Source organism: Mastigoproctus giganteus, chromosome 9, assembly GCF_048544385.1.
Source record: "Mastigoproctus giganteus isolate SK-2022 chromosome 9, ASM4854438v1, whole genome shotgun sequence".
NCBI classification, from domain to species: domain Eukaryota; kingdom Metazoa; phylum Arthropoda; class Arachnida; order Uropygi; family Thelyphonidae; genus Mastigoproctus; species Mastigoproctus giganteus.
Genome location: NC_143583.1, coordinates 61,151,562 through 61,179,539, shown reverse-complemented (window position 1 = coordinate 61,179,539; position 27,978 = coordinate 61,151,562). Strand labels below are relative to the sequence as shown.

At 37.6% G+C, this 27,978-nt stretch overlaps 1 protein-coding gene across 1 annotated transcript in view; it reads left to right on the top strand.

Moving 5' to 3' along the window:
- The window catches only part of LOC150080280 (uncharacterized), a 328,384-nt gene that overhangs the window by 251,118 nt on the left and 49,288 nt on the right, over positions 1 to 27,978 (top strand). Inside the window, exon 8 of the mRNA XM_090380675.1 lies at positions 5,322 to 7,014. Coding sequence (XP_090236801.1) covers positions 5,322 to 7,014 — 1,693 coding nt within the window. The remainder of the gene's footprint in view (positions 1 to 5,321; positions 7,015 to 27,978) is intronic.

Here is a 27,978-nt window from a genome sequence, read left to right as displayed (position 1 = left end):
TTTGGGTTTTAAAACTTATATTATTCCTCCTCCTCTTTCTAATATTATTGCATTTAGGGCAAGCTTATATGGATATTTAGAACTTATTTTTTTGGTAATTGTACTACACTTGGGAACCAATAAACTATAATTTTGTCAGTTTGTTGCATGGAGTTAAGTGTAGTACAATTACTATCCATGCCTTTCACACAAGATCTATAAAAAAGGAGAGTTCAGATCAGTTAACAGACCACTGTAGAACAAATCACCAGGCTGTCATCACTCACTGCCTTTTGCTTCCTGTCTGTTCCCTTCTTAGCAGTCTTATTTCAATCCATAATTATACAATTAACTTTGATATATGACTTAACATATACTTTTAGGCCCAAGTATATAATACTGAAAACTTACTATTGAATAGCTAATATTATTGCAAAGTTTTATCAGAGTAATTTGGAGAAATCTGTGCTACACTTACTATCAGTTTTATGCAATGAAAAAGACATAACCATTATAGAAAATTGACTATATTGCATGATTGTTAACTATTATAGAAAAAGATAAATATGAGTATGTTTAAAACAGAAAATGATAAGTATTTGACTATATTGCATGATTGTTTTAAGGTTTCCATGTGTTACCACACACATCTTATTTTAAAAAATAAGAAATCTTATTTGAATGTAATCTCCTAATTTAGCTAAAAAAATAAAGACATCGTATTCACAATGTGCAAAAGATACCCTCCTTTCCTCGATTCCAATGTTTATGTCTTGTTTAGGTTATTTTCCAGAAACTATGATTCATTTTATTTGTCTTATGAGTGCAACCAAAAAAATATTTATTATCCATATCAGCAGTTATGACAAAATCAGTTTCGTTGTTTCAGTCAAAATTTCTAGATCATATCCACAACATTAAACAGGACATACCCGTATACTAGCATTTTATATTAAAAAATATGATTAGGAAACCGGTTTTCTAATTAGTTCAGAAGTGCCCCATTACTACTTTAGATTATATTTCATAACCAGTAAGTCAAATTATGAACACCAATATTAAAATTATATATTGTTAAAACTTAAAACATCATTAGCATTAGTAGAGGCATATGTTGCAAGAAAGCAAGCTTATACAGCATCAACCAAAACAAAAAAAAAAAAAAACTTCCAATTTCATCCATTCATTTGTTCCAAAAGTTTGTCAAGTTCTTCCTTGAATTTATTTAAGCTATCAACTTCCACGATGACTGATGGAAGTTTGTTACTGCAATCAACCACCCACTGAATAAAGGCAAATTTCCACACATCTATTCTACAGCTATCTTTCACCAATTTGAATTTGTGTCCCCTCAGGTGCGTAATCTGAGGAAGAAGAGGAATCCCATCAACATTGAGCTTACTCAAACCTTTCAAGACCTTATACATCTCAATCAGATCATCTCGCAAGTACCTAGTCTCTAGATGCTACAATTTGCAGAACTGAAGGCCTTGGTAAGAGTACCCCTTTGTTCCACTTGCCAATCTCATTGTCCTTCTCTTTACTTGTTCTGGCACCTCTACATCCTTCTTAAAATGAGGTAACCAGACCTGTGTAGAGTACTCAAGGTGTGTCCTGACCATTGCCTTATACAAGGAGATCATCACCTCTTTATCCCTACTAACAAAATTCCTGTATATCATTGACAAGACCCCATGTGCTGCTCTGGCAGCCTATCTGCACTGCCCAGAAAAATTCATATCTGACTGCACAATTACCCCCCCCCCAGTTCTTTTTCATTCTCCACTATGCTGAGTGTAGTACTGCACAGTTGGTACGTTACTCTGGCGTTGCTGCTACCCATATGCTGTACTTTGCATTTGTCAGTGTTAAACTTCTGTTGCCACCTCTCAGCCCATCTGCCAAACTTTTCTAGGTCCTTTTGCAGCAGTGTACTGCCATTAACAACCCTGCAAACTTGGATATTAAGCTTGATATACTTTCATCAGGTCTGGAGGTCTCATTTTAGAAAGGATGTAGAGTTGCTACAACGAGTACAAAGAAGGGCAACAAGATTGGTGAGGGGAACAAAGTGGTGATCGTACCAAGAAAGGCTTAAGTTCTGCAAATTGCAGTGCCTGGAGAGTAGGCACCTGCGAGGTGATCTGATTGAGGTGTATAAGGCCTTGAATGGGTTGAGCAAGTTGAATGCTGATGAGATTCTTCCTCTAGCTCAGACTAAGAACCTGAGGGGGCACAGTTTCAAATTGAGGAAAGATAGTTGTAGAATAGATGTGCAGAAATTTGACTTTAGCCAGTGGGTAGTTGATTGGTGGAACAGGCTTTCATCTTTTGTTATGGAAACTAATAGCCTAAATAAATTTAAGGCTGAACTGGACAGGCATTTGGAGGAATTTTGGAACAAATGGAGGGGTGAAATGGGAGCATTTTTTTTTTTTTTTTGGCTGATGCTGCATAAGCTTGCTTTCTTGCATCGTATGCCTCTATTAATGCCAATGCTAATCAGTATCATTGATATATATATATATATATATATAAAACAACAATGGGCCAACACTGAACCCTGGGTAACTCCACTAATAACATTAGTCGAGAAAGAGCAGTGTCCATTGATTACCACTCTGTCTTCTCCCAGTCAACCATTCCTTTTACCATGCTGCTCCAATTTTTACAGCAGTCTCTATTGTGCAACAGTATCAAAAGCTTTCCTGAAATCAAAGTATATGATATCAAAATTATTTTTTTGCATCCAGTTCCTTTGGGACGGCATCATAGTATCCAATCAAGTTGGTCAGACGACTTCCCCTTAACAAAGTTATAGTTCAGCCATGCGCTGTGGCTGAACTATAACTTTGTTAAGGGGAAGTCTGCAGTCTTGTCTAGATGATCCTGCAATGCTTCTTTAACCAATGGCTCCATTATTTTTCCCAAAACAGAAGTTAAACTAACAGTGTAATTACTCGTGTCTGGCAGCCTATCTGCACTGCCCAGAAAAATTCATATCTGACTGCACAATTACCCCCCCCCCCCCAGTTCTTTTTCATTCTCCACTATGCTGAGTGTAGTACTGCACAGTTGGTACGTTACTCTGGCGTTGCTGCTACCCATATGCTGTACTTTGCATTTGTCAGTGTCCTCCTTTGTGAATTGGGAATCCATTTGCACATCTCCAATCCATGGTAACTCCTCTGAATCCGAGGATGCTGTCATAATTATGATGAAAGGTTTGCTTACTTACTTTGCTGCTTCCTTTAATATAACTGGATAGACCCCATTCACCCCAGGTGCCTTTCTTATGTTTATCTTCAACAGTTTCTCCCCCACTTTGCTCTCAGTTATTACAAAATCATTTATCTCCCTGTTAGAGTTTGATAAACTTCTGGCATCCACTTCTCTATAGAACCCCTTGTGTGAATATAGATGCAGAATACTCATTCAGTCTGTCGGCTACCTGAGCAGGATCATCAACAGTTGACCCATCAATATCAAGTAGACCAATCTGATTCATCCCCTTTCTCCTAGGGCAGTGGTTCCCAAACTACTGAGATCTACGCCGACCGGGCTAGCCGAGTGGGTAAAGTACCTGCCCGGCAACCCCAAGGTCGCGGGTTCGATTCCCGCCTCGGGCTTGGATCAAAGTACTGCAAAAACCTTGGGAGGTGCAATATGGCCACAGAAGCCGATGCGCCAACAACTACCAAATCAAAAAAAAAAAAAAAAAACTGAGATCTACAGACCCTTTTAAAAATCAAAAAAAAGTTCACGGACCCCTTCAAATATTAAAAAAAGTTTGCGGACACCTATGTATAGCATATGCATATGTTATATGCATGTATGTATCTATATATATAATATATATATGGTCGACCACTGTTTCGCGGACCCCAGTTTGGGAAACGCTGTTCTAGGGTTTACTTAAGTAGAGAAGTTTGCTGTTTTTCTTTGCATCCTTTTCAAAAGGTTTCTCATAATCTGCCTTCACTTTACTAACCTCCTTTGCGACTTGATTACAGACTAGGTATATCTACCATGGGCTTCTGTGTCGTCTGATAATTTATACATCCCATGCATATTTCTTCTCTGCCATGAGTCTCACCTAGTTCATCTTCCATCCATTTAGGCCTAAACCTTGAACAGTATTTCTTAATATGAAAAGCTTAGTCAGGGCCTAACAAGGATATGCGGGCCCTAGGCAAATGTTTTTTGGGGCCCCTGTAAAAATGTTTATTATGAAACACCTTACTTTAATAGTAAAAAAATAGGGCTTAGGGGCTCTTGGAAAATTAGGATTGCACTATCAATCAATATAAAAATGTAAAGTAAATAAATCTGCATATATTTCTAAGGAAATATATACAAATCTGAACATGTCAGCAGCATCCTCATTTTGATTAAAATTTGAAATTACAATTTTTAAGTATATTTTATTTGCAAATTTTATAAGGAACATGAGCACTCATCCTCATCATTACACTACTGGATATCACCAATTTGGCTGTGTGCATTGCCATTTACAGGCCCCTTCAAAGTGCGGGCCCTAGGCACATGCCTAGTTTGTCTAGGCTTAAGATAGGTTCTGAGCCTAATAGCTTCCAGGATTAATTCCTTGAATGCTTCCCATTTAAAATTTGCTGTTAGTAACATCATCAGTTCATCCCCTGTATAGAATTTAAAAACTGTCAGACTACTGTAGTCGCCTTCATGAAAGCAAAAACCCTTTCCTTTTACCCTTGATGGTAGTTAAATCCCACATCAGTACACCATGATCACTGCAACCAAGTGGTTCCTTTATATGCAGATTTTTAATGCATGAATAATCACTTCTGATAATCAGATCAAGACTATTACTCCCTCTGGTTGTGACTTGAACCTGCTGTTGTAGAAAACAATCGTACAATAAATCTACAAAAGTCTTGCTAGTGTGCAAGTGACCAACTACAAGTTCCAGTCAATATTTGGGAAGTTAAAGTCCCCTATTATAAGATATTCTGATTTACTGGCCCACTCTATTTCTCTGTTCAGTTGTTCATAGTACTCACCAGAGTCATTAGGCGTGTAACACACTGGTACTCTCATTTTTGCTTTCTATTAATGTCTGATTTACTTTAAAGAGCAGATATTTAACTGGAGCTATTTGTTTTCATATATAATAATTTGATGGTTATAGCGTACAAAAGAATAACTTTTAAAGAGAGAGAGAGAGAGAGAGAGAGAGAGAATAAAGTTTTGTTAGATTTACTGTTTAAAAGTATTGAAAAGTGATTTCATCTAAATAATTGATTTAAAGCATAATAAGGGCCTAATCTGATAGTTTTTACTTTCTGTGTTTTCTTTTCATTTAGGTCACTGCAAGTGTACTACGCAATCTGTCTTGGAGAGCTGACTCCTGTAGCAAAAAAGCACTTAGAGATGTTGGTGTAGTTACAGCTTTAATGAAAGCAGCTTTAGTTGTTACAAAAGAAACAACTTTGAAAAGTATGCTTTCTGCTCTGTGGAATTTATCTGCTCATTGTAACAAGAATAAGATTGATATTTGTAATGTGAGAGGATCCTTAATATTTCTTATTGGAACTCTTACTTACAAAAGTTCATCACAGACATTATCTATCATTGAAAATGGTGGTGGAGTTTTGAGAAACATATCTAGTTACATTGCACTAAGAGAAGATTATAGAGCTATTCTCAGGAAACACAAATGCTTTCAGATATTACTAGGTCATTTGCGATCTCCAAGTTTGACAGTAGTTAGTAATTCATGCGGAACTTTATGGAATTTATCCTCACATTGTATTGAGGATCAGCAAGCTTTATGGGAGATGGGAGCAGTAAGTATGCTAAAAAATTTAGTTCATTCTAGACACAGAATGATTTCAAAGGGTAGTTTAGCAACATTAAAAAATATCTTGTCAACTAAATCTTTTGGCAGTGCCCCAGAGTTAAATATTAGTACCGAACATGTAGGAGATGCTGCTAATAAAGGAGGTATCAGTACCAATAATTTTCCATGTCTTTTTGCCAGGAAGCAGAAAGCATTAGAATCAGATATTGATCAGAAATTTTCAGAAAATCTTGGTAATGCTGCAAGTTGTAAAAGAACTCCTGTAGACTTTTCAGAACTGGAATCTGGCGATCACTATTTTCCTACTGTTTCTTCATGGTTGTGCCAAAATATTGGTGATAACCCATTGACTCCTGCACAAATTAATAACTATTGTGGTAGAAAAAATATAAACTTGGAATCTTTGTACTCTTATAATCACAGAGAAGCACCTAAAATGTTTGCAAAGGGAGCTAGATATACATCATCTAACATGAGGTTTCTAGCAAACAGACTTCCTGATATTCAAGAAAGTGGCGACACGTCCTTTATAGAAAGTGAAATATCTCATGACACATCATTTACAATTAACCATAATGACTCTAGAATATTAACAACTAGCAGAAATATGTCTAATAGTAAATCTTTAGAAATAAATTTACCATGTGAAACAACATTAGAAATAAACTTGCAGTCTTCCTCACGTGATGTTGAAGGTGATTCAACAACGTTCGAAAACTCTTCAAATTCCGTTAACGCAGTGAATGACACTAATGCATTATCTCATTCATTTCCACCTTTGAAAGAAAATTACTCGTGTTTAAGTGATTCATCTAAAAGGATGAATTATGATATGTCCAATGTACTTTTTAATGGTGAAGTCACTGAAATGACTGTTTCTAAGCATATGAGTCATCTTAAATATCATAGTGATTCATTAAAATTCCCAAAATCAGAAGATGAGCATGGTTATATTTGTTCTAAGAGCAACAGTATTTCTTTTATAAAAAATGGTCCCAGAAAGAAAACTGATATGGTAGAACTTCAAAACAAAACCTTTAAAACAAAAAAAGGAACTCTGAATGTAACAAATGATGTAGAGACGAAGAAACTTCATAATAATCATATTGGCATTAAAAATCAACAAGACAAGTTTCATCATTGCCAAGAAACTGAAGTAGAAACTCTATATTATGATCATGCTACTGACATACATGGTAAGTTATTTTGTTTGGCAAACTGATTAATATTTATCAAAAGTTTTTCAAGTTTTTTGGTGATAAGTAGAAAATTAAGGTCTTACCTTGAATCATATTCTTAAATAAGACAGTTTGTGAATGATACCCATCAAGAAATGAGTAATTGCAACACTATGCACCACAATATTTGAAAATGTCTGTTCGTGCATTGTGGTACATTTGCACATTTCTTGATGTCTTGTATTTACATTGATAGTAGGACATGATCCGTTTTGCCATACCAGGCATATGAAACATAATTTGAATTAGGAAAAAAATATATATTTTTTTTTGTTCTCTATTCCTTCCCATGTTACTGACATATGCATTTTGAGGGTCCTTTCAAATGTGTCCATTATGGTGCAAAATTGTCTCAAAATAATTCATTACAATTAGGAAAAAAACAAAAGCCTTTTTCTTTTTTTCTAGTAAACATAGTTCATAATAGGTGGCAACATGAAAATATCTTTGAAAATCAGAGAAACAGATTGCAATTGTTAGCTTCACCTGTGTGTCTGATTTCAATTTATTCAAGCCAAAGTTGAAAAAATTCTGTGGAATTCAGGAGCCAATGAAATCAAATAAAATGATTATATAAATAGATGAAGAGGACACTATCCATCAAAAAAAAACAAAGGAAACAGTCAGTAATAATTTTTGGGGAATTTTTATTTTTTTTAAGTTTTAATTTAATTTTTTAACATTAGCATTAACATTAGCAGGGGCATATGTTGCAAGAAAGAAAGCTATGCAGCAACAGTCAAAAAAAAAAACTTCCCATTTCACATATTCATTTGCTCCAAGCGGTTCTCCAGTTCTTCCTTGAATTTATTTAAGCTATCAACTTCCACAACAACAGATGGAAGTTTGTTACAGCAATCAACCACTGCTGACTAAAGGCAAATTTTTGCACATCTGTTCCAATTTCAATTTATGCCCCTTCAAGTGCATAATCTAAGCAGGAAGAAGAATCCCATTGATCAGATCACCTCGCAGGTGCCTACTCTCTGGATGCTGCAGTAAGAGAAACAGTTTCTTCCCCTCACCAATCTTGTTGCCCTTCTCTGTATTCATTCCAGCAGCTCTACATGCATTAGCATTAGCATTAGTAGAGGCATTTGATGCAAGAAAGCAAGCTTATGCAGCATCAGCCAAAAAAAAAAAAAAAAAAGTAACATAAATAAATAAAAATAACCACTTCCACTTCACCCCTCTGTTCGTTCGAAATACCTGTCCAGCTGAGCCTTAAACTTATTTAGGCTATCAACTTCCACGACAAGGGATGGAAGTCTGTTCCACCCACCAACCACCCGCTGGCTAAAGGCAAATTTCCGCACATCTATCCTACATCTGTCTTTCCTCAATTTGAATTTATGCCCTCTCAGGTGATTTTTCTGAGCTAGAGGAAGAATCCCATCAGCATTGAGCATGCTCAAACCATTCAAGGCTTTGTACACCTCTATCAGATCACCCCGCTGGTGCCTAGTTTCCAGACACTGTAATTTGCAAAACTTAAGCCTTTCTTCGTAAGAGAACCCCTTTGTCCCATTCACCAATCTAGTTGCCCTTCTCTGTACTCGTTCCAGCAGCTCTACATCCTTCCTGAAATGAGGCCTCCAGGCCTGTATACAGTACTCTAGGTGTGGCCTGACCATTGCCTTATACAAGGGAATAATCACCTCCTTATCCCTGCTAGAAAAATTCCTATATATCATTGACAATACACCATGAGCTACTCTTGCAGCTCGTCTGCACTGCTCAGAGAACTTCATATCTGCCTGCACCACCACCACCCCCAGGTCCCTTTCATTCTCTACCACTGTCAGTGTAGTACCACAGAGTTGATACGTTGCTCTGGGGTTGCTGTTTCCCATATGTAGTACTTTACATTTGTCAATGTTAAACTTCATTTGCCACCTCGAAGCCCATCTGCTCAACCTTTCCAAATCCTGTTGCAGCATCATAGTGTCAGTAGTGTCCTTGACAACCTTGCCAACCTTCGTATCGTCTGCAAACTTGGACATTAAGCCTGATATACCATCATCAATATCATTTATAAATACAGAAAACAATAAAGGCCCCAATACTGAAGGAGGGACTCCCAATCCTGAGAGACTCCACTAATAACATTAGTCCACGATGAGCAGTGTCCATTGATTACCACTCTCTGTCTTCTCCCCCTCAACCACCCCTTTATCCATAGCAGCAACTTGCCTCCAATGCCACACTGCTCCAATTTGTGCAGCAGTCTTCCATGTGCAACAGTATCAAAAGCCTTTCTAAGATCCAAGTATATAATATCAAAGTTATTCCCTGCATCCAGTTCTTTTGTGACTGCATCATAGTATCCAATCAAATTGGTCAGGCAAGACTTTCCCTTAACAAAACCATGCTGTGTCCTAGCTATAACTGAAGTCTTGTCTAGATGATCCTGCAGTGCTTCTTTCACCAGTGCCTCCATTAATTTTCCGGTAACAGAAGTTAAACTCACAGGTCTATAATTACTTGTGTCAGCCTTTGATCCCCCTTTGTGAATTGGGGTCACATTTGCACATCTCCAGTCAATGGGTACCTCCCCTGAGTCCAAGGAAGCTCTCATAATTATGGCTAAGGGTTTGCTTACCTCCTTTGCTGCCTCCTTTAATATAACTGGATAGATCCCATCCACCCCAGGTGCCTTTCTTGTGTTTATCTTCAACAATTTCTCCTCCACTTTGCTCTCAGTTATTACAAGATTCTCTAGCTCACTGCTAGAGTTGAATACACCTCTGGCATTCCCCTCGCTGAATAACTCCTCATGTGTGAATGTCGATGCAAAATATTCATTTAGTTTGTTAGCTACCCGAGCAGGGTCATCAACAGTTGACCCATCGATCTCAAGTGGACCAATCTGATTCATCCCCTTCCTTCTAGAGTTTACATAAGTAAAGAACTCTTTGCTGTTTTTCTTCGCATCCCTTGCCAAGGATCTCTCGTAATCTGCCTTCGCCTGCCTAACCTCCTTTGTAACTTGGTTACAGATCAACTTGTATCTATCATAGGCGTCCGTGTCACGTGTTAATTTGTATGTATCCCATGCATTTTTCTTCTCTGCCATATGCCTTATTAGTTCATCTGACAACCATTTAGGCCTAAACCTTGAACAATATTTCTTAGTTGGTATGTAAAGCCTAGTAGCTTCCACAATAAGTTCTTTGAATGCTTCCCATTTTGAATTTGCTGTTGGCAATATCATCAGTTGATCCTACTGTATAGAATTTAAATACTGTCTCAGTCCATTGTAGTCGCCTTTACGAAAGCAATACCCCTTCCCTTTACCCCTAATGGTAGTTACCTCTTTGAGTAACTCCCACTTCAGCACACTGTGATCACTGCCACCAAGTGGTTCATTTATCTGCAGATTCTTAATGCATGAAGAATCACTACTGATAATCAAATCAAGAGTATTACTCCCTCTAGTTGCCTCCCGAACATGCTGATGTAGAAAATAATCATCCAATAAATCCACAAAAGCCTTGCTACTGTGTGAGTGACCAGCCCCCAAATTCCAGTCAATATCTGGGAAATTAAAATCCCCCATTATAAGACTCTCTGATTTACTGGCCCACTCTATTTCTCCGAACAGTTTCTTATTATACTCATCAGAGTCATTAGGCCTATAGCACACTCCTACTCTCAATTTTGATCTCCCAATGCTTATGTCACACCAAACTGACTCGACACTGCACTGTCCAGCGATGTCGACTGGCTTCACTTCCTTGGATTTTATGTGTTTTTTAACTAATAGCATAACCCCTCCTCCCTTCCTATCCTGTCTATCCTTTCTGTAGACATTGTACTCCCCAAATTCCAGTTCTGCATTTCTTATATCTGTGTGACACCATGTCTCTGAAATCCCCACAATATCTGCCTTTGATGTTTTGAGCAATACCTCAAATTCATCAAATTTATTTACTAAACTCCTAGCATTGGTGTACACACAAGTATACATGCACCTGTTCTTTTTCTTAGCTACCCTAACACAACCCATGTGTTTACTTGTACCCCAATGATTCCCAGCAGTCTCTGAAATATCCTGCATCTTATTTTCCAGGCTGCGGCTCATTCCAATAGAAGCAGTGCAAGAATCACTTTCACCTCTGCCAGTGGCTACTGTTAATCTATTAGTCCTTGTATACCCCCAATCTAGCAGTTTTCCGACCCACCTAACATTGCCTCGATAGCATCAGCAAACATTCTTGCACCCTTTCTAATTATGCTTCATAAATTGAGGCCTCCAGACCTGTTTGCAATACTCAAGGTGTGGTCTGACCATTGCTTTATACAAAACAATTAATCACCTCCTTATCCCTGCTAGCAAAGTTCCTGTATATCATTTACAGGACCCCATGAGCTGCTCTGCCAGCCTATCTACATTGCTCAGAAAACTTCATATCTGACTGAACAGTTATCCCAGGTCTTTTTCATTCTCCTCTACCCTGAGTGTTGAACAGCACAGCTAGTACATAACTATGAGGTTACTGCTAAACTTATGCAGCACTTTGCATTTGTCAATGTTAAACTTCAGTTGTCACCTCTCAGCCTATCTTACCAACTTTTCTAGACCTGTTGCATAGATCTGTGGTGCCTCTGTAGCCATGTGGGCAGGAGCAGCAGTGCATAGCACATGCTTCTTGATTAGACCAGGGTTTGAGCCTGTGACCACCAAATATGGAGGAAGCGGAAAGATCAGGGAATTACCACGCATATACCCGGAGCAATATGGCCTTAGTTGCTAATGCTCCTAAAAACCAAATAACAGACAAACAGCATAGATCTGTCTCTAGATCTTGATACTGTCTTAATGTAATTAACAACCTTGCAACCTTCATATCGTCTACAAACTTGGACATTCAGCCTGCTATACCTCCATCAATATCATTGATAAATCTATAAAACAACAATGAACCTAACCCTGGCTTTGGGTCCATTGTGAGTGAGATTGATGTCCTGGTGAGACTCCACTAATAAATGTTTCATACCTATTAAGAAATATTGTTCAAGGTTTAGCCCTAAATGGTTATCTAATGAACTAATGAGACTCGTAACAGAGAAGAAAAATGCATGGGATGCATATAAATTATCAAGCGACTCAGAAGCCTATGGCAGATATAAGCTAGTCTGTAATCAGGTCACAAAGGAGGTTAGGCAGGCGAAGGCAGATTACGAGAAATCCTTGGCAAAAGATGCTAAGAAAAACAGCAAGGATTTCTTTACTTATATAAATTCTAAAAGGAAGGAGATGAATCTGATTGGTCCACTTGACATCGATGGTTCGACTGTTGATGATCCTGCTCAGATGGCAAACAAACTGAATGAGTATTTTGCATCTACATTCACACATGAGGAATTATTAAGGTTTGAAAATGGCAGAAGGTTATCAAATTGTAGCAGGATACTTAATGATTTTGTAATAACTGAAAGCAAAGGGGAGGAGAAATTGTTGAAGTTAAACATAAGAAAGGCACCTGGGGTGGATGGGATCTATCCAGTTATATTAAAGGAGGCGGCAAAGCAACTAAGCAAACCCTTAGCCATAATTATGAGAGCATCCTTGGACTCAGGAGAGGTTCCCACGGACTGGAGATGTGTAAATGTATCCCCAATTCACAAAGGGGGATCAAAGGGTGACACGAGTAATTACAGACCAGTTAGTTTAACTTCTGTTCCAGGTAAAATAATGGAATCACTGGATAAAGATGCATTGCAGGATCATCTGGACAAGTAGACTGCAGCAATAATTCAGACACAGCATGGGTTTGTTAAGGGAAAGTCTTGTCTGACAAATTTAATAGGATATTATGATGTGGTTACAAAGGAACTGGATGCAAAAAATAATTTTGATATCATATATTTGGATTTCAGGAAAGCTTTGGACACTGTTGCGCATGGAAGACTATTGTACAAATTGGAGCAGAATGGTATTAAGGGTAAGTTACTAGAATGGATAAAAGGATGGTTAAGTGGGAGAATGGGTGCTGCTCTTCGTGGACTAATGTTATTAGTGGAGTCCCACAGGGTTTGGTGTTAGGTCCACTGTTTTGTATATTTATCAATGATATTGATGAAGATATATCAGGCTTAATGTCGAAGTTTGCAGATGATACAAAGGTTGGCAGGGTTGTTAATGACAGTAATGGCAGTGTGCTACTGCAACAGGATCTAGATAATTTGGGTAGATGGGCTAAGAAGTGGCAACTGAAGTTTAACCTTGACAAATGCAAAGTACTGCATATGGGTAGAAGTAACCCCAAAGAAACGTACCAACTGTGTGGTACTACACTTAAGGTGGTAGAAAATGAAAAAGACCTGGGAGTAATTGTGCAGTCAGATATGAAGTTTTCTGAGCAATGCAGACAGGCAGCCAGGGCAGGTCATGGGGTTTTGTCAATGATAAATAGGAATTTTGCTAGCAGGGAGAAAGAGGTGATTGTCCCTCTGTATAAGGCAATGGTCAGGCCATGCCTTGAGTACTGCGTACAGGTCTGGAGGCCTCATTTTAGGAAGGATGTAGATTTACTGGAGCGTGTACAGAGAAGGGCAACAAGATTTGTGAGGGGAATGAAGGGATCCTCTTACCAAGAGAGGCTTAAGTTCTACAAATTGCAGTGGCTGGAGACTAGGCACGTGTGCGGTGATCTGATTGAGGTGTATAAGGCCTTGAATGGGTTGAGCACGCTGAATTCTGATGGGATCCTTCCACTTGTTCAGATTACGAACCTAAGGGGGCACAAATTCAAATTAAGAAAAGAAGGATGTAGAATAGGTGTGCGGAAATTTGCCTTTAGCCAGCGGGTGGTTAATTGCTGGAACAATCTTCCATCTGTTGTTATGGAAGTTGACAGGTTAAATAAATTTAAGAAGGAACTGGACAGGCATTTGGAGGGAATGGTGTGATTTTTTTTTTTTTTTTTTTTTTTTTGGCTGATGCTGCATAAGCTCATACGCTTGCTTTCTTGCATCACATGCCACCACTACTACTACTACTAAATAAATTTTCAAAGAGCAATGTCCGTTGATTACCACTCTCTATCTTCTCCAACTCAACCATCCCTTTATCCATAGCAGAAACTTGCCCTTAATGTCATATTACTCCGATTTGTACAGTAGTCTTCCATGTGCAACAGTATCAAAATCATTCCTGAAATACAAGTATATGATATCAAAATTATTTTTTGCATCCAGTTCCTCTGTGACTCCATCGCAGTATCAAATCAGATTTGTCAGGCAAGATATTTCCTTAATAAACCCATGCTGTATCTGAACAATAACTGCAGTGTTGTCTAGATTATCCTGCAGTGCTTCTTTAACCAGTGATTCCATTATTTTCCCCCAAACAGAAGTTAAACTGATAGGTCTGTAATTATCTTTGAACCCCCTTTGTGAATTGGGAATACATTTGCAATATCTAGTCCATGAGCACCTCCACCGAATCCAAGGATGCTCTCATAATTATGGCTAAAGGCTTGCTTACTCCCTTTGCTGCCTCCCTTAATATATCTAGATGGAACCCATCCACCCCAGATGCCTTATGTTTAACTTCAATAATTTCTCCTCCACTTTCCTTGCAGTTATTACAAAATCATTTATCTCCCTAATTCCTCGTGTGAATGTAGATGCAAAATACTCTTTATTTTTCAGCAACCTGAGCACGATCATCATCAGTCGATCATTCTAGAGTTTGCATAAATAATGAAGTCTTTGCTGTTTTTCTTTGCATCCTTTTCCAAAAATTTCTTGTAATCCGCTGTCACTTGCCTAATCTCCTGTGTGACTTGATTACAGACCAGCTTATATCTATCATAAGCTTCTATGTCACATGAAAATTTATATGCATCCCATGCATTTTTATTCTTCGCCACAAGTCTCATTAGTTCATCTGATATCCATTTAGGCCTAAACATTGAACCTATTGCGGCTAATGTTCGCCTGATGATCCTGTTGGAGACCTTTCCGGCACCTCCCTTGTTGAAGTCAGCTGTGATATGTGCCACTGTCACTCTCCGGTTGGCTGAAACAATGCGAGACAGACGTTGACAGCCACAATCATCCACCTCTTTTCTCCGTCCACAGCGCTGTTCACAATGAGACGTTATTCTGGAAATGCTATCTTCCCAATTTAGTGTTGAACAGGGATAGTGCAATTTCTGTACCACCTCCACAATAGTGGGTGCCTCATGTGTATGGCACCCACTATCAGTCCTCTTTCAAAGTCGATTAACTCACAACATTTATCCATACTGACATCGAATTACCGTCTACGTGAATGCAGTGATGCAGTGTACCTATATACCTGCCAAGCGTTGGGTTTGTCCACTAGCGAGAGGGGTCCCATAATCGTGTTGCCCAGGAACCAGGTATCCCATGAATTCTGTCCTTTCAGTGTACTCCCCAAATTAAAATTCTGCAGTACAGTAAACCCCCGCTATTCGCGGGGGTTACGTTCCTGAGAAATGCCGCGAATACTGAGTTATGGTTCCCATAGTAATAAAGGGATTCCGTTCCAAAGTATGAAATATATAAGAAAAACTAGTCTAAATTTTGTCTATGTATGTGTTATATTATATGTACCTTCATAATATGACTATGTACACAGACAGTACATAGTGAAAAATCAAAATGAAAATAAGAAACAATTTAATATTAAATGTAATATTTATTAGAAATTTCAAACCAGCACCTTTGCTAGCTAAAAAACTTATCCCACCAGTGCTATCAAGTTTTGTTAAAGTGTTGATAAAGGAGTTTTGCCTTTTATCATTTGCCTTTTATCATTTGCCTTTTGATTTCCCAGTGCTTATGTCACACCAAACTGACTTGACACTGCACTGTCCAGCGAGGTTGACTGGCTGTACCTCCTTAGATTTTATGTGTTTCTTAAGTAATAGCATAAACCTTTCCTATCTATCTATCCTTTCTGTACCCATTGTACTCCCCAAATTCCAGTTCCGCGTTCCTTATATCTCTGTGACACAACTTGTCTGTTATCCCAACAATATATGCCTTTGATGTTCTGTCCAACACCTCAAATTCATCAAATTTATTTAACAACTCCTAGCATTGGTGTACACGCAAGTATACATGCACTTTTTCTTATTCTTAGCTACCCTAATGCAACCGATGTGTTTACTTGTACCGCAATGACTCCCAGCAGTCTCTGAAATCCCCTGCAGCTTGTTTTCCAGGCTCCTGCTCATTCCAATAGAACCAGTGCAAGAATCACTTTAACTTCTTCCAGTGGCTACTGTTAATCTATTAGTCTGTGTATCCCCCCCCCCAAATCTATCAGTTTTCTGACCCACCTAACAGTGCCTTGATAGCATCAGCAAATATTCTTGCACTCTTTTTATTTAAGTCTATCCCATCCATGTAGAAGCAGTGTCTCCTTTTAACAAGCACAGACCAGGCTGAGAAAAATTCTACCCCTTGAGCCTTGCACAATCTCTCTTGGGCCAAATTGGTCGACAAGGCTCTCATCATATACTCCCTCCTATTCTGTCTGGGCAGAATTGCAGACACTTTAAAATTCAACCCTAATTCACGGCTTTTTTTCAACAGTGACCTGTACTTGTTAAGTAATTCTGCCAGTCTCCTACTCTTAATATCATTAGTGCCAACATGTACAACAATATCACCTTTTGTGCCCTTAAAAGATGATATCTGCTCTACGTCATCAACCTTTCCCCCTGTCAGATGTAACCTGGTCCTGTTACTTGGTCCTGTAACTTGCACTCTTAAGTCGTATGTAAGTCGTCAGATCTCCTACCCTTAATGTCATTAATGCCAACTAATACAACAGTATCTCCTTTTGTGCCCTTAAAAGATGACATCTGCTCTACAATGTGATCAACTTTTGCCCCTGACAGATATATCCTAGTTGTATCCCACCTATTCTGTTTACACAATATAAAATTCCCATTTCCCCGACAATAGAGTTACTGACAGCAACTAGTTCCTGTGGGACTAGCACATTCTGCATTGGGAATTGCTGCTGTGTTGCCTGATGATCAAGTGCAAGCTCTGGCATTGATGTGGGAAGCTGAGAGCTTGATGGCCCCAATCTAAATCCTTCAAGTGCATCCACCCTGTTCTTCAAGCTCTGATAAAGGCTCATAACAACACTGAGTTGGTGCATAACATCCTCGCACTCTTTGTATTGAGCACTCCGAGACATTCCACTTGTCAATATCATGGCCTGATCCTGATAGCGCTGCAAATATCAAACAAGAACTTTTCTTGAGGCTGTGATTCACAGGACAACTCAGTTTTCCTCAGAGCTACGGCACTCCCACTTCCTTGAGCCTTTTGCTTTGCTGCTCTTGTCTGAGGCATGATTTCAGTTCAAATTTAAGTAATTAAAAATAGTACACTAAATTTAAATCGTAATGCAGTGATAATGCTATGCACCAGTTATGCTGTGAAGTTTATGTTAATGAATATATATACATGTATTTTAATATCGAGCTTATGGTATATGTATTTCATATCTCCTACCAAGTTTAAATTATATGTATTATGCTATAACATTATGTTTGTAAATTCTAAGTAATTATAAGAGATAATAAATTTAACTATCTATTGCCAACTTACGTGATTCAAACCCTCGAGCAATCTATTTGCAATATTAATCTTTTACATCAGGGACTACATGATAAAGGTAAGTTATTAAAACACGTATGTGTGCTATAAATTATAGTTTATAAGCTTCTTGCCAACCGGGCTAGCCAGGTGGATAAAGTGCCTGCCTGGCAACCCAAAGGTCACGGGTTCGAATCCCGCCTCGGGCTTGGATCACAGTAAAATACAAAAAATTTGGGAGGTGCATTATAGCCACAGAAGCTGATGCGCCAACAACTAACAAAAAAAAAAAAAAATAATAAGCTTCTTCTGATACTGATTACTCTGCTACAAGCTACGTAGAAACCTCTAGTATCCTTTATATCTATCAGAATCTCAGTGCTAGACCAATGGCTGAAAAATTCAAACATTCCTATCAATACAACACTATTCCGGCAGAAGTCGACTTTGGTTTTTTTGTTTTAAACAGTTACAAAGGCTATGTAAAGAGCAAATACACCAAATTATTCAGGAAATCACAAACGAATACTACACTACTAATTTGAAATTAAAAGTTAGAGAAAAACAACAATTTGAAATCAATAAATAAAATTCCACTTAGTGGCTTCAGAAAAAGCATGTACCCCGTAGCCTCGACAGCAGAAAAATACTGTTAAATTAAAATTGTCAATAGATGAAGTCATAATCGATGTGTCAATAAATGAAGTCATAATAGATGTGTCAGTAAATGAAGAGGATGTTATTCCGTCAAAAAAAAAAAAGTAACAATGAATAATAATTTTTGTGGAACTTTTATTTTTTTTAAAGTTCTAATTTGATTTTTGACAGTATTTGGCAGTAAAGTCAAAATAAGTACATACAAAGTTTTTATTTTTATAAATTTTTAATATTCTACAAATAAACTGACTCCAAAAACTCACTGTTGTTAACTCCCACAAATTCAGTAAATTCCTTCCCCCCCCCCCCCAAGGAAACACACACCACTCTCTTTCAGGTGTATTAGCATATTATGCATATATGCTAATACACCTGAGAGAAAGAGGTGTAATGAATCTGTTGTCTTCACCACGTCAATTCATCTGTCTTTTCACCCATCCGCAGGTAACAACTTCCCTCCCAGTGGATGGATTTTGAAGAAATTTTATATTTGGGCCACTTAGAAGGATTTATAGAACAATCCCAAATTCCATTAAAATTCACTAATAGAAACCCAGTAATTGTTATTTCTTTGTCTTGTGTCTACTCCAATGGATGGATTTTCATGAAATATATTTTTCTCTATTAGAAAAATTTGCAGATCCTTCTTAAAGTTATTAAAATTGGAACAATATCAATTCAGCAATTATTATTATTTCTTTTTTCCATACATATCACATAGGCATTCTATGTATTATAGCTGAAGCACTGGATATTATGTTTATTGCCATGCTCCAGTTGAAAGAATGAGTGGGCAATGTGGTGCACACACAGAAACAGTATTTTCTCAGTTTGTGCATGGAAGTCATTGCTTTTTGCCTTTTTTTTTTTTTTTTTTTGTTATAAATCATGAATTATTGCAATTTTCTAAAATGCCTGAAATGTACACATTAACAAACTTAATTTTATTTATACAGGGTAATTTTTTATTCAGAACCATTTCATTTGCTCATGATAAAGTTTCTTGAATGATGTGACCTCAGCTGTCTCCCACAGGCACACTACTTGACACCCTCCATTCACTAGCTGATACAGCAGAGGTAGCAAGATTGTACTTATGCAATTATGAAGGAAAAAAAAACAATTATCACTTATCTCATTAATTATTTATTTAATGGGATTAAAGCATAGATAAGAAAATACATTGTTTGGTTCCCTCCTCATATAGGTAACTATTAGCATTAGCATTTAGCATTAGTAGAGGCATATGATGCAAGAAAGCAAGCTTATTCAGCATCAGCCAAAAAAAAAAAAAAAAAAAAACCCTCTCCCATTTCACCCCTCCGTTCGTTCGAAATACCTGTCCAGTTGAGCTTTAAATTTGTTTAGGCTATCAACTTCAACAACAAGTGATGGAAGTCGGTTCCACCAACCAACCACCCGCTGGCCAAAGGCAAATTTCTGCACATCTATCCGACATCCGTCCTTCCTCAATTTGAATTTATGCCCTCTGAGGTGATTATTCTGAGAAAGATGAAGAATCCCATTGGCATTGAGCATGCTCAAACCATTCAAAGCCTTATACACCTCTATCAGATCACCTTGCCGGTGCCTAGTCTCCAGACTCTGTAATTTGCAAAACTTAAGCCTTTCTTCGTAAGAGCAACCCTTTGTTCCATTTACTAATCTTGTTGCCCTTCTCTGTACCCGTTCCAGCAGCTCTACATCCTTCTTGAAATGAGGCCTCCAGACCTGTATACAGTACTCAAGATGTGGCCTAACCATTGCCAAAATACAAGGGAATAATCACCTCCTTATCCCTGCTAGAAAAATTCCTGTATATCATTGACAAGACACCATGAGCTACTCTTGCAGCTCGTCTGCACTGCTATCCACTTGACCTTTGAATTTATTCAAACTGTCGACCTCAACTACCTGTAAAGGCAACCTGTTCCATCAATCAACAACTGAGGAGTTGTTGATTGCTGGCTAAAAGAAAACTTCCTGTAATCTACTTTAAACCTCTTCCCCTGTAATTTGAATACTGACCCTGAGTTCTGGGATTCTCTATAACAGTGAAAATTCTACCTTCATTCATTTTACTAACCCCTCTCAGAGCCTAATAAACATCAATCAGATCACCTCTGAGGTGCCTGCTGCTAAGCCCACATATTCGGAGTCTTTCCTCATATGGTAGCCCTTTTGTTGATCTCACCATGAGAGTTGTATGTCTTTGGACCCTTTCATGAAGCTAAATGTGTTTTTTCAGATGTGGTCTTATTGGGACTATTACCTCCATATCTTTACCTAATAATGTTCAATGAATCATCAATAAAACACCAGGAGCTTTCCTGCCTGTTTACACTGCTCAGAAAACTTCATATCTGCCCATATTGTAATTTCCAGATCCTTTTCTTCCTCTAATATTTTTAATTCAACCCCCCGCCAAGTGCATAACATATTTTGGCTCTGCTATTTTCCAGGTGTTAAGACCTTGCATTTTGCTGCATTAAAACATAGCTGCCACTTTTCTGACCATTCTTGCAGCCTGTTCAAGTCATCCAGAAGGAGTGCTGCTTGGCACTGATCATTAACTACTCTACCAGTCTTTGTCATCTGCAAATTTTGACATCACTTCCTTTATCCTTTCAATTTCATTTATGAAAATCAGAAACAACAGTGGTCCACGAACCACTCCTTTCTAATAATAATGGTATTTACCACATAATGCAAGGAAGCCACAGGCTTTTGCATCACTGACAAAAAAAAAAAAAAAAACCGAGTAGATAAGAAAATACAAATTACATGTTTCCCTCCTCGCACAGATAACTATCCAGTTGACCTTTTGTTGAGGTGGACAGTTTGAATTTATTCAAACTGTCCGTCTCAACTACCTGCGAGGGCAACTTGTTTCAGCAATCAATGACTCTCTGGCTAAAAGAAAACTTCCTACAGTATAATCTAAATCTCAACCCCCTGTAATTTGAATTTATGACCCCTAGTTCTGGAATTCTTTATAAGTCTTTTTTCATTCATTCATTTTGTTAATCCATCTCAGAGCCTTATAAACCTCAATCAGATAGCCACTGAGGTGCCTGGCTGCCAAGCTCTGTAGCTTACATAATCAGAGTTTTTCCTCATACAGTCATCCTTCTACTGTTCTCACCATTCAAGTTGCTCATCTTTGGATCTTTGGACCCTTTCAAGAAGCTCAGTATCTTTTTGAGATGAGTCTCCATACTTGAACACAATATTACAAATGTGGTCTAACAATTGCCTTATACATTAGGATTATGACCTCATAATACCTCAATAAATCATCAATAGGACACCATGGGCTTTCTTGGCTGCCTGTTTACACTGTTCAGAAAACTTCATATGTTGCCTGTTTTGTAACTACCAGATCCCTTTCCTCCTGCACTGTTTTTAATTCAACCCCACCAAGGTATATAATTTACTTGAGGGTTACTATTACCCAAGTGTAAGACCTTACATTTAGTAGCATTAAAACATAGTTGGCTTTCTGATTCTTCATTTTCTTCAATGCATGCTCTACTTCATCAGGAAGGATATCAAGTATATTGTATGTGTTACTAATTTGTGATCCATCTTCCCCACTGCTGGCATCATTCCCTCGCTCCTTGTATAATTCTCTATAGTAGTCTTCTGCTATTTGAATTATACCCTCTCTGCTATTTATAAGTACACCATCGCTATTCTTCAGTTTCAGTATCATTTGTCTTTCTGTATTACTGCTCATGGCTGCTGATTTAAATCCTTTGTTTTCCCTTAAAGCTTGTTCTACTTTTCTTGTGTTAAATTTTCTTGTCCTCTCTGAGTCTCTTTTTAATGGCTTTGCATAACTCAGTATACTCAATTTTCTCATTGTCAGTGTTTTCCTTGCTCTTCATTTGTCGTTTTCGGTTCATCATGACAAGTGTTTCTTGACTAATTTTTTTTTTTCTTTGGATTTCTTTTTACTTATAGGTTTCTTTGGCCTTATTACAACTTTCACTTTCAGAAAGTTGTAATATTCCTCATCGATATCTTGGTCCTGAACAGTCTGCAGAAGTTCAAACTTGTTCTTAAGTTCCACTAAATACTGCTTTTTCTCCTCTTCTGTTATCTCAAAGACCTTTGTATTATTTACTTGAGTCAGTTTTTTCCTTTCTTTTCTTACATCTAATATCAGGTGTGCATCTTACCATTCTGTGATCGCTTCCAACATTTACCTTGTTCAGGACAGTAACATTATTCACGATATAGCTTCTGTTAGTGAGGATGAAGTAGATTTCATTAGTTGTTAATCCATTTGGGCTCTTCCATGTCCACTTTCTGTTCATCCTTTTCTTGAAAAACGTGTTCATTACTGACATTCCTTGAGATTCTGCAAATTCCACAGGTCTTTCACCTCTTTCAATTCTTTCACCAATTCTAAAATTTCCTATAGTATTGTTTTTGCGCTGTTTTGTCTCTTTCCAAACTTATCATTGAAGTCCCCCATAATGATAGTGTAGTGAGTTTTCTGTTCATCTAGAAGATTCTCAATTTCGGTGTACGTTTCTTCAACCTCTTCATCATCATGGCTCGATGTTGATGCATAAATCATTATAACCTTTATCTTATACCTATTGGAAATCCTGAGCAGTAGTCTTGACACCTTCAGGGATGTACTTTTGAATTCCAAAATATTGTTTTTTATATCTTTATGGACCAGAAAGCCAATTCCACCTTCACTCCTTTCACTGTTTCCATTGATGTACAGCAGATTTCCACAGGGATGGGATACACTTAAATAGAAAGGGTGCAAGAATATTTGCTGATGCTATCGAGGCAATGTTAGATGGATCAGAAAACTGCTAGATTGGTGGATTCACAGACTAAAAGATTAACAGCAGTTGCAGGCAAAAGTGAAAGTGATTCTTGCATTGCTTCTATTAGAATGAGCAGAAGCCTAGAGAGCAAGTTGCTGGCGACTTCAAGAGCTGCTGGGAGTCATCAAGGAACAAGTAAATAGTTATCCAAACACATGGGATGTGTTAAGGTAACTAAGAGTAAGAACAAGTGCATGTATATTTGCATGCACCCTAATGTTAGAAGCATAGTAAATAAAATTGATGAATTTGAAGTGCTGATCAAGACATCAAAGGCATATTTGTTGGAATATCAGAGACATGGTGTTGCACAGATATAAGCAGTGCAGAATTGGAATTTGGGGAGTATAATGTGTACAGAAAGGACAGACAGGGTAGGAAGGGAGAAGGGGTTATGCTGTTAGTTAAGAAACATAAAATCTAAAAAAGTGCATCCAGTTGACACAGGTGAACAGTGTAATGTTGAGCCTGTTTGGTGTGACATAAACACTCGGAAAGGAAAAATGAGAGTAGGAGTATGTTAAAGGCCTAATGACTCTGATGAATACAATGGACAGTTGTGCAGAGAAATAGAATGGGCTAGTAAATCAAAATGTCTTGTAATGGGTGATTTTAACTTTCCAGATAGTCAATATGGATTTATCAGAGGATTGTTTTCTACAGCAACATGTTTGAGTGGCAACCAGATTCATTAATACCTTTAATCTGATTATCAGTAGCGATTCTTCATGCATTAAGAATCTGCAGATAAAGGAACCACTGGGCAACAGTGATCACAGTGTACTGATGTACGATTTACTTAAAGATATAACTGTCATCAAAGGTAATGGGAAGGGTTTTGTTTTCATAGAGATGATTACAGTGGTCTCAGACAGTTTTTAAATTCTATACAGTGGGTTCAACTGATGTTACCAATGGTGAATTCTAAATGGGAAGCCTTCAGGGACTTAATCTTGGAGGCTACTAGGATTTTCATATCAACTAAGATATACTGTTCAAAGTTCAAGTCTAAATGGATGTCGGATGAATTAATGAGGCTCATGGCAGAGAAGAAAAATGCATGGGATGCATATAAATTATCAGGTATCACAGAAGCCTACGACAGACATAAGCTAGTCTGTAATCAAGTCACAAAAGAGATCGGGCAGGCGAAGGCAGATTATGAGAAATCTTTGGCAAAGAACACAGAGTTCTTTATTTATGTAATTTCTAGAAGGAAGGAGATGAATCAGATTGGTCCACTTAACATAGATGGTACGACTATTGATGACCTGCTCAAGTAGCTTATAAACTGAATGGGTATTTTGCATCTCCATTCACACATGAGGAGTTATGCAATGATGGGAGTGCCAGATGTTTATCAAACTCTAACAGGCAGCTAAGTGATTTTGTAATAACTGAGAGCAAGGTGGAGGAGAAATTGTTGAAGTTAAACATAAAAAAGGCACCTCGGGTAGATATGGGATCTTTCCATTTATATTAAAGGAGGCAGCAAAGGAAGTAAGCAATCCCTTAGCCATAATTATGAGAGCTTCCCTTGGACTCACGATAGGTCCTCATGGACTGGAGGTGTGCAAATGTATCTCCAATTCACAAAGTGGGTTCAAAAGGTGACACAAGTAACTATAGACCTTTTAGTTTAACTTGTGTTCCAGAGAAAACATTGGTTAAAAAAGCATTGCAGGATCATCTAGACAAGACTGCAGTAATAGTTAAGACAGCACAGGTTTGTTAAAGGGAAGTCTTGTCTGACCGATTTGATTGGATTCTATGATGTGGTCACAAAGAAATTGAATGCCAAAAATAATTTTGATATCATATACTTGGATTTCAGGAAAGCTTTTGATACTGTTGCACATCGAAGACTGCTGTACAAATTGGAGAGATATGGCATTAAGGGTAAGTTGCTACAATGGATAAAGGGATGGTTGAGTGGGAGATGACAGAGAGTGGTAATCAATGGACGCTGCTCTTCGTGGACAAACATTTTTAGTGGAGTTCCCCAGGGTTCGGTGTTGGGGCCATTGTTATTTTGTATATTTATCAATGATATTGATGAAGGTATATCAGGTTTAATGTCCAAGTTTACAGATGATACAAAGGTTGACAGGGTTGTTAACGGCAGCAAAGACAGTATGCTACTTCAACTGAATCTAGATAAGTTTGGCAAATGGGCTGAGAAGGTGGCAACTGAAGTTTAACATTGAAAATGCAAAGTACTGCATATGTGTAGCAATAACCGAAGAGAAACATACCAACTGTGTGGTACTGCACCCAGGAAAGTGAAAAAGACCTGGGGGTAATTCTGCAGTCAAATATGAAGTTCACTGAGCAGTGTAGATGGGCTGTCAGGGCAGGTCATGAAGTCTTGTCAATGACATATAGGTATTTTGCTAGCAGGGACAGGGCGTTGATTATTCCATTATACAAGGCAGTGGTCAAGCCACACCTACAGTAATTTATACAGGTCTGGAGGCCTCATTTTAGGAAGGATGTAGAGTCGCTAGAACGAGTACAAAGAAGGGCAACACGATTGATGAGGGGAACAAAGGGCTGCTCTTACCAAGAAAGGTTTAAGTTCTGCAAACTGCAGACCTGGAGAGTAGGCACCTGTGAGGTGATCTGATTGAGGTGTATAAGGCCTTGAATGGGGGTTGAGCAAGCTGAATGCTGATGGGATTCTTCCTCTTGCTTAGATTGGGCAGATGTGTGGTTATCAATGGGTGCTGCTCTTCTTGGACTAATGTTATTAGACCAAGAAAAGCAGCACCCATTGAGTGGAGTCCTCCAGGTTTCGGTGCTGGGGCCATTGTTCTTTTCAGTATTTATTGATAATGTTGATGATGGCATATAAGGCTAAATGTCTAAGTTTGTATATGATACAAAAATTGAAAGGGTAATTATTAGCAGTAAGCAAGATATGCTACTGCAACTAGATCTAGAAACATTAGGCAGATGGTTGAGAAATAGGAATTGAAACTTACCATTACATATGGGTAGTAGCAATTTCAGATTAATGTGCCAACTGTGTGGTGGAAAATAAAATAGACCTAGTGGACATAGTTTTGCAGGCAGATATGAAGTTCTCTAAGCAGTAGACTGGCTGTCAGGACAGTGAATGGGATTTTGTCAATAGTTTTGTGAAAAACATAAATTTTCATCTAAAACTTCGAGAAGTTTTACCAAAGAGATTATATAGAATGTATCAATGTGTTAATGGTAAAAGTTGTAGTTATTATTGTTTTTTATAAATCATTCTGTAACTCACTTTCTTAGAGTAAAATGCTGTGTTCGGAACTTATGATAATTTTTTTCCAAAACTACATAAGTGAGAGCAGTAATTTCATAATAAACAAACTGCATATGCTTTAAATATATTATAATAATTTTGATGAATTAATTTTTAATATATTTTTCAACAGTGTAAAGCTGGAAGGTTCTGAGTACTCCATTTTACTATATATGTTACTAAAGAGTTTTAATGTTAATAGTATGTTAAATTGCAGCTGTTTAAAAAAAAAAAAAAAATATATATATATATATGATTTTTATTTAGGAAAATCAGTTCAAGATACTAGTTCTTCCAATAAGAATTATAAATTACTGAATAGTCCTAAAGAATGTGTTCCTTCTGAAATTGAGAATTTCACTATTTTACATAAAGAGTAAGTATGATTTGTTGATATGCTAATTATTTATTTTAAAGTTCTAAACAATCCAACAGGTTTGCATCTTTATAATTGGAGTTATCCTACTAATGTCATTATTAAAAGACATACTGACAAACACAGTTATAATCCAAGATAAAACAAGACTTTTCACAGTATTCTAAAATGCTTTTAACTTAGAATTCATGTGTATTTATTTTTTTTTTTTTTTTTACATTAACTTAAATGTGCTATACATCATTGGCTATTTTTCTAAATTTTCTTTAGTGGTAATTTGCGAAATTTACAATAGAATCTAAAATTGATGTTTGTTTATGAGGGGGAGATTAGATTTTTTATATTGTAAATCAAGGAAAACATTAAATAGGGGTTACGAATAAATAAAATATAGAATGCTTATCTGCTTTGTTCCATTAGGAAAAAAAATTATTTATTATCACCAAAATATGAATATACAGTGTATGAATATAAATTATTTTAAGGGGAATTACAAGTATCAAATATTATTGATCTACTGTGATTACAGTAGTAGCAGTAGTAGTGGCATGTAATGCAACAAAGCAAGAGTATGAGCTTATGTAGCATCAGCCAAAAAAAAAAAAAAATTCACACAACCATTCCCTCTAAATGTTTGTCCAGTTCCTCCTTAAATTTATTTAGCCTATCAACTTCCACAATGACAAATGGAAGTTTGCTCCAGCAATTAACCACCACTGGCTAAAGGCAAATTTCCGCACATCTATTCTACCTCTGTCTTTCCTTAATTTGAATTTATGCCCCCTTAGGTTTGTAATCTGAACAAGTGGAAGAATCCCATCAGAATTCAGTGTACTCAACACATTCAAGGCCTTATACACCTCAATCAGATCACCTCGCAGGTGCCTAGTCTCCAGCCACTGCAATTTGCAGAACTTAAGCCTCTCTTATTAAGAGGATCCCTTCATTCCCCTCACCAATCTTGTTGCCCTTCTCTGTACACGCTCAAACAAATCTACATCCTTCCTAAAATGAAGCCTCCAGACCTGTATGCAGTACTCAAGGTATAGCCTGACCATTGCCTTATACAGAGGGACAATCACGTCCTTTTCCCTGCTAGCAAAATTCCTATATATCATTGACAAAACCCCATGACCTGCCCTGGCAGCCTG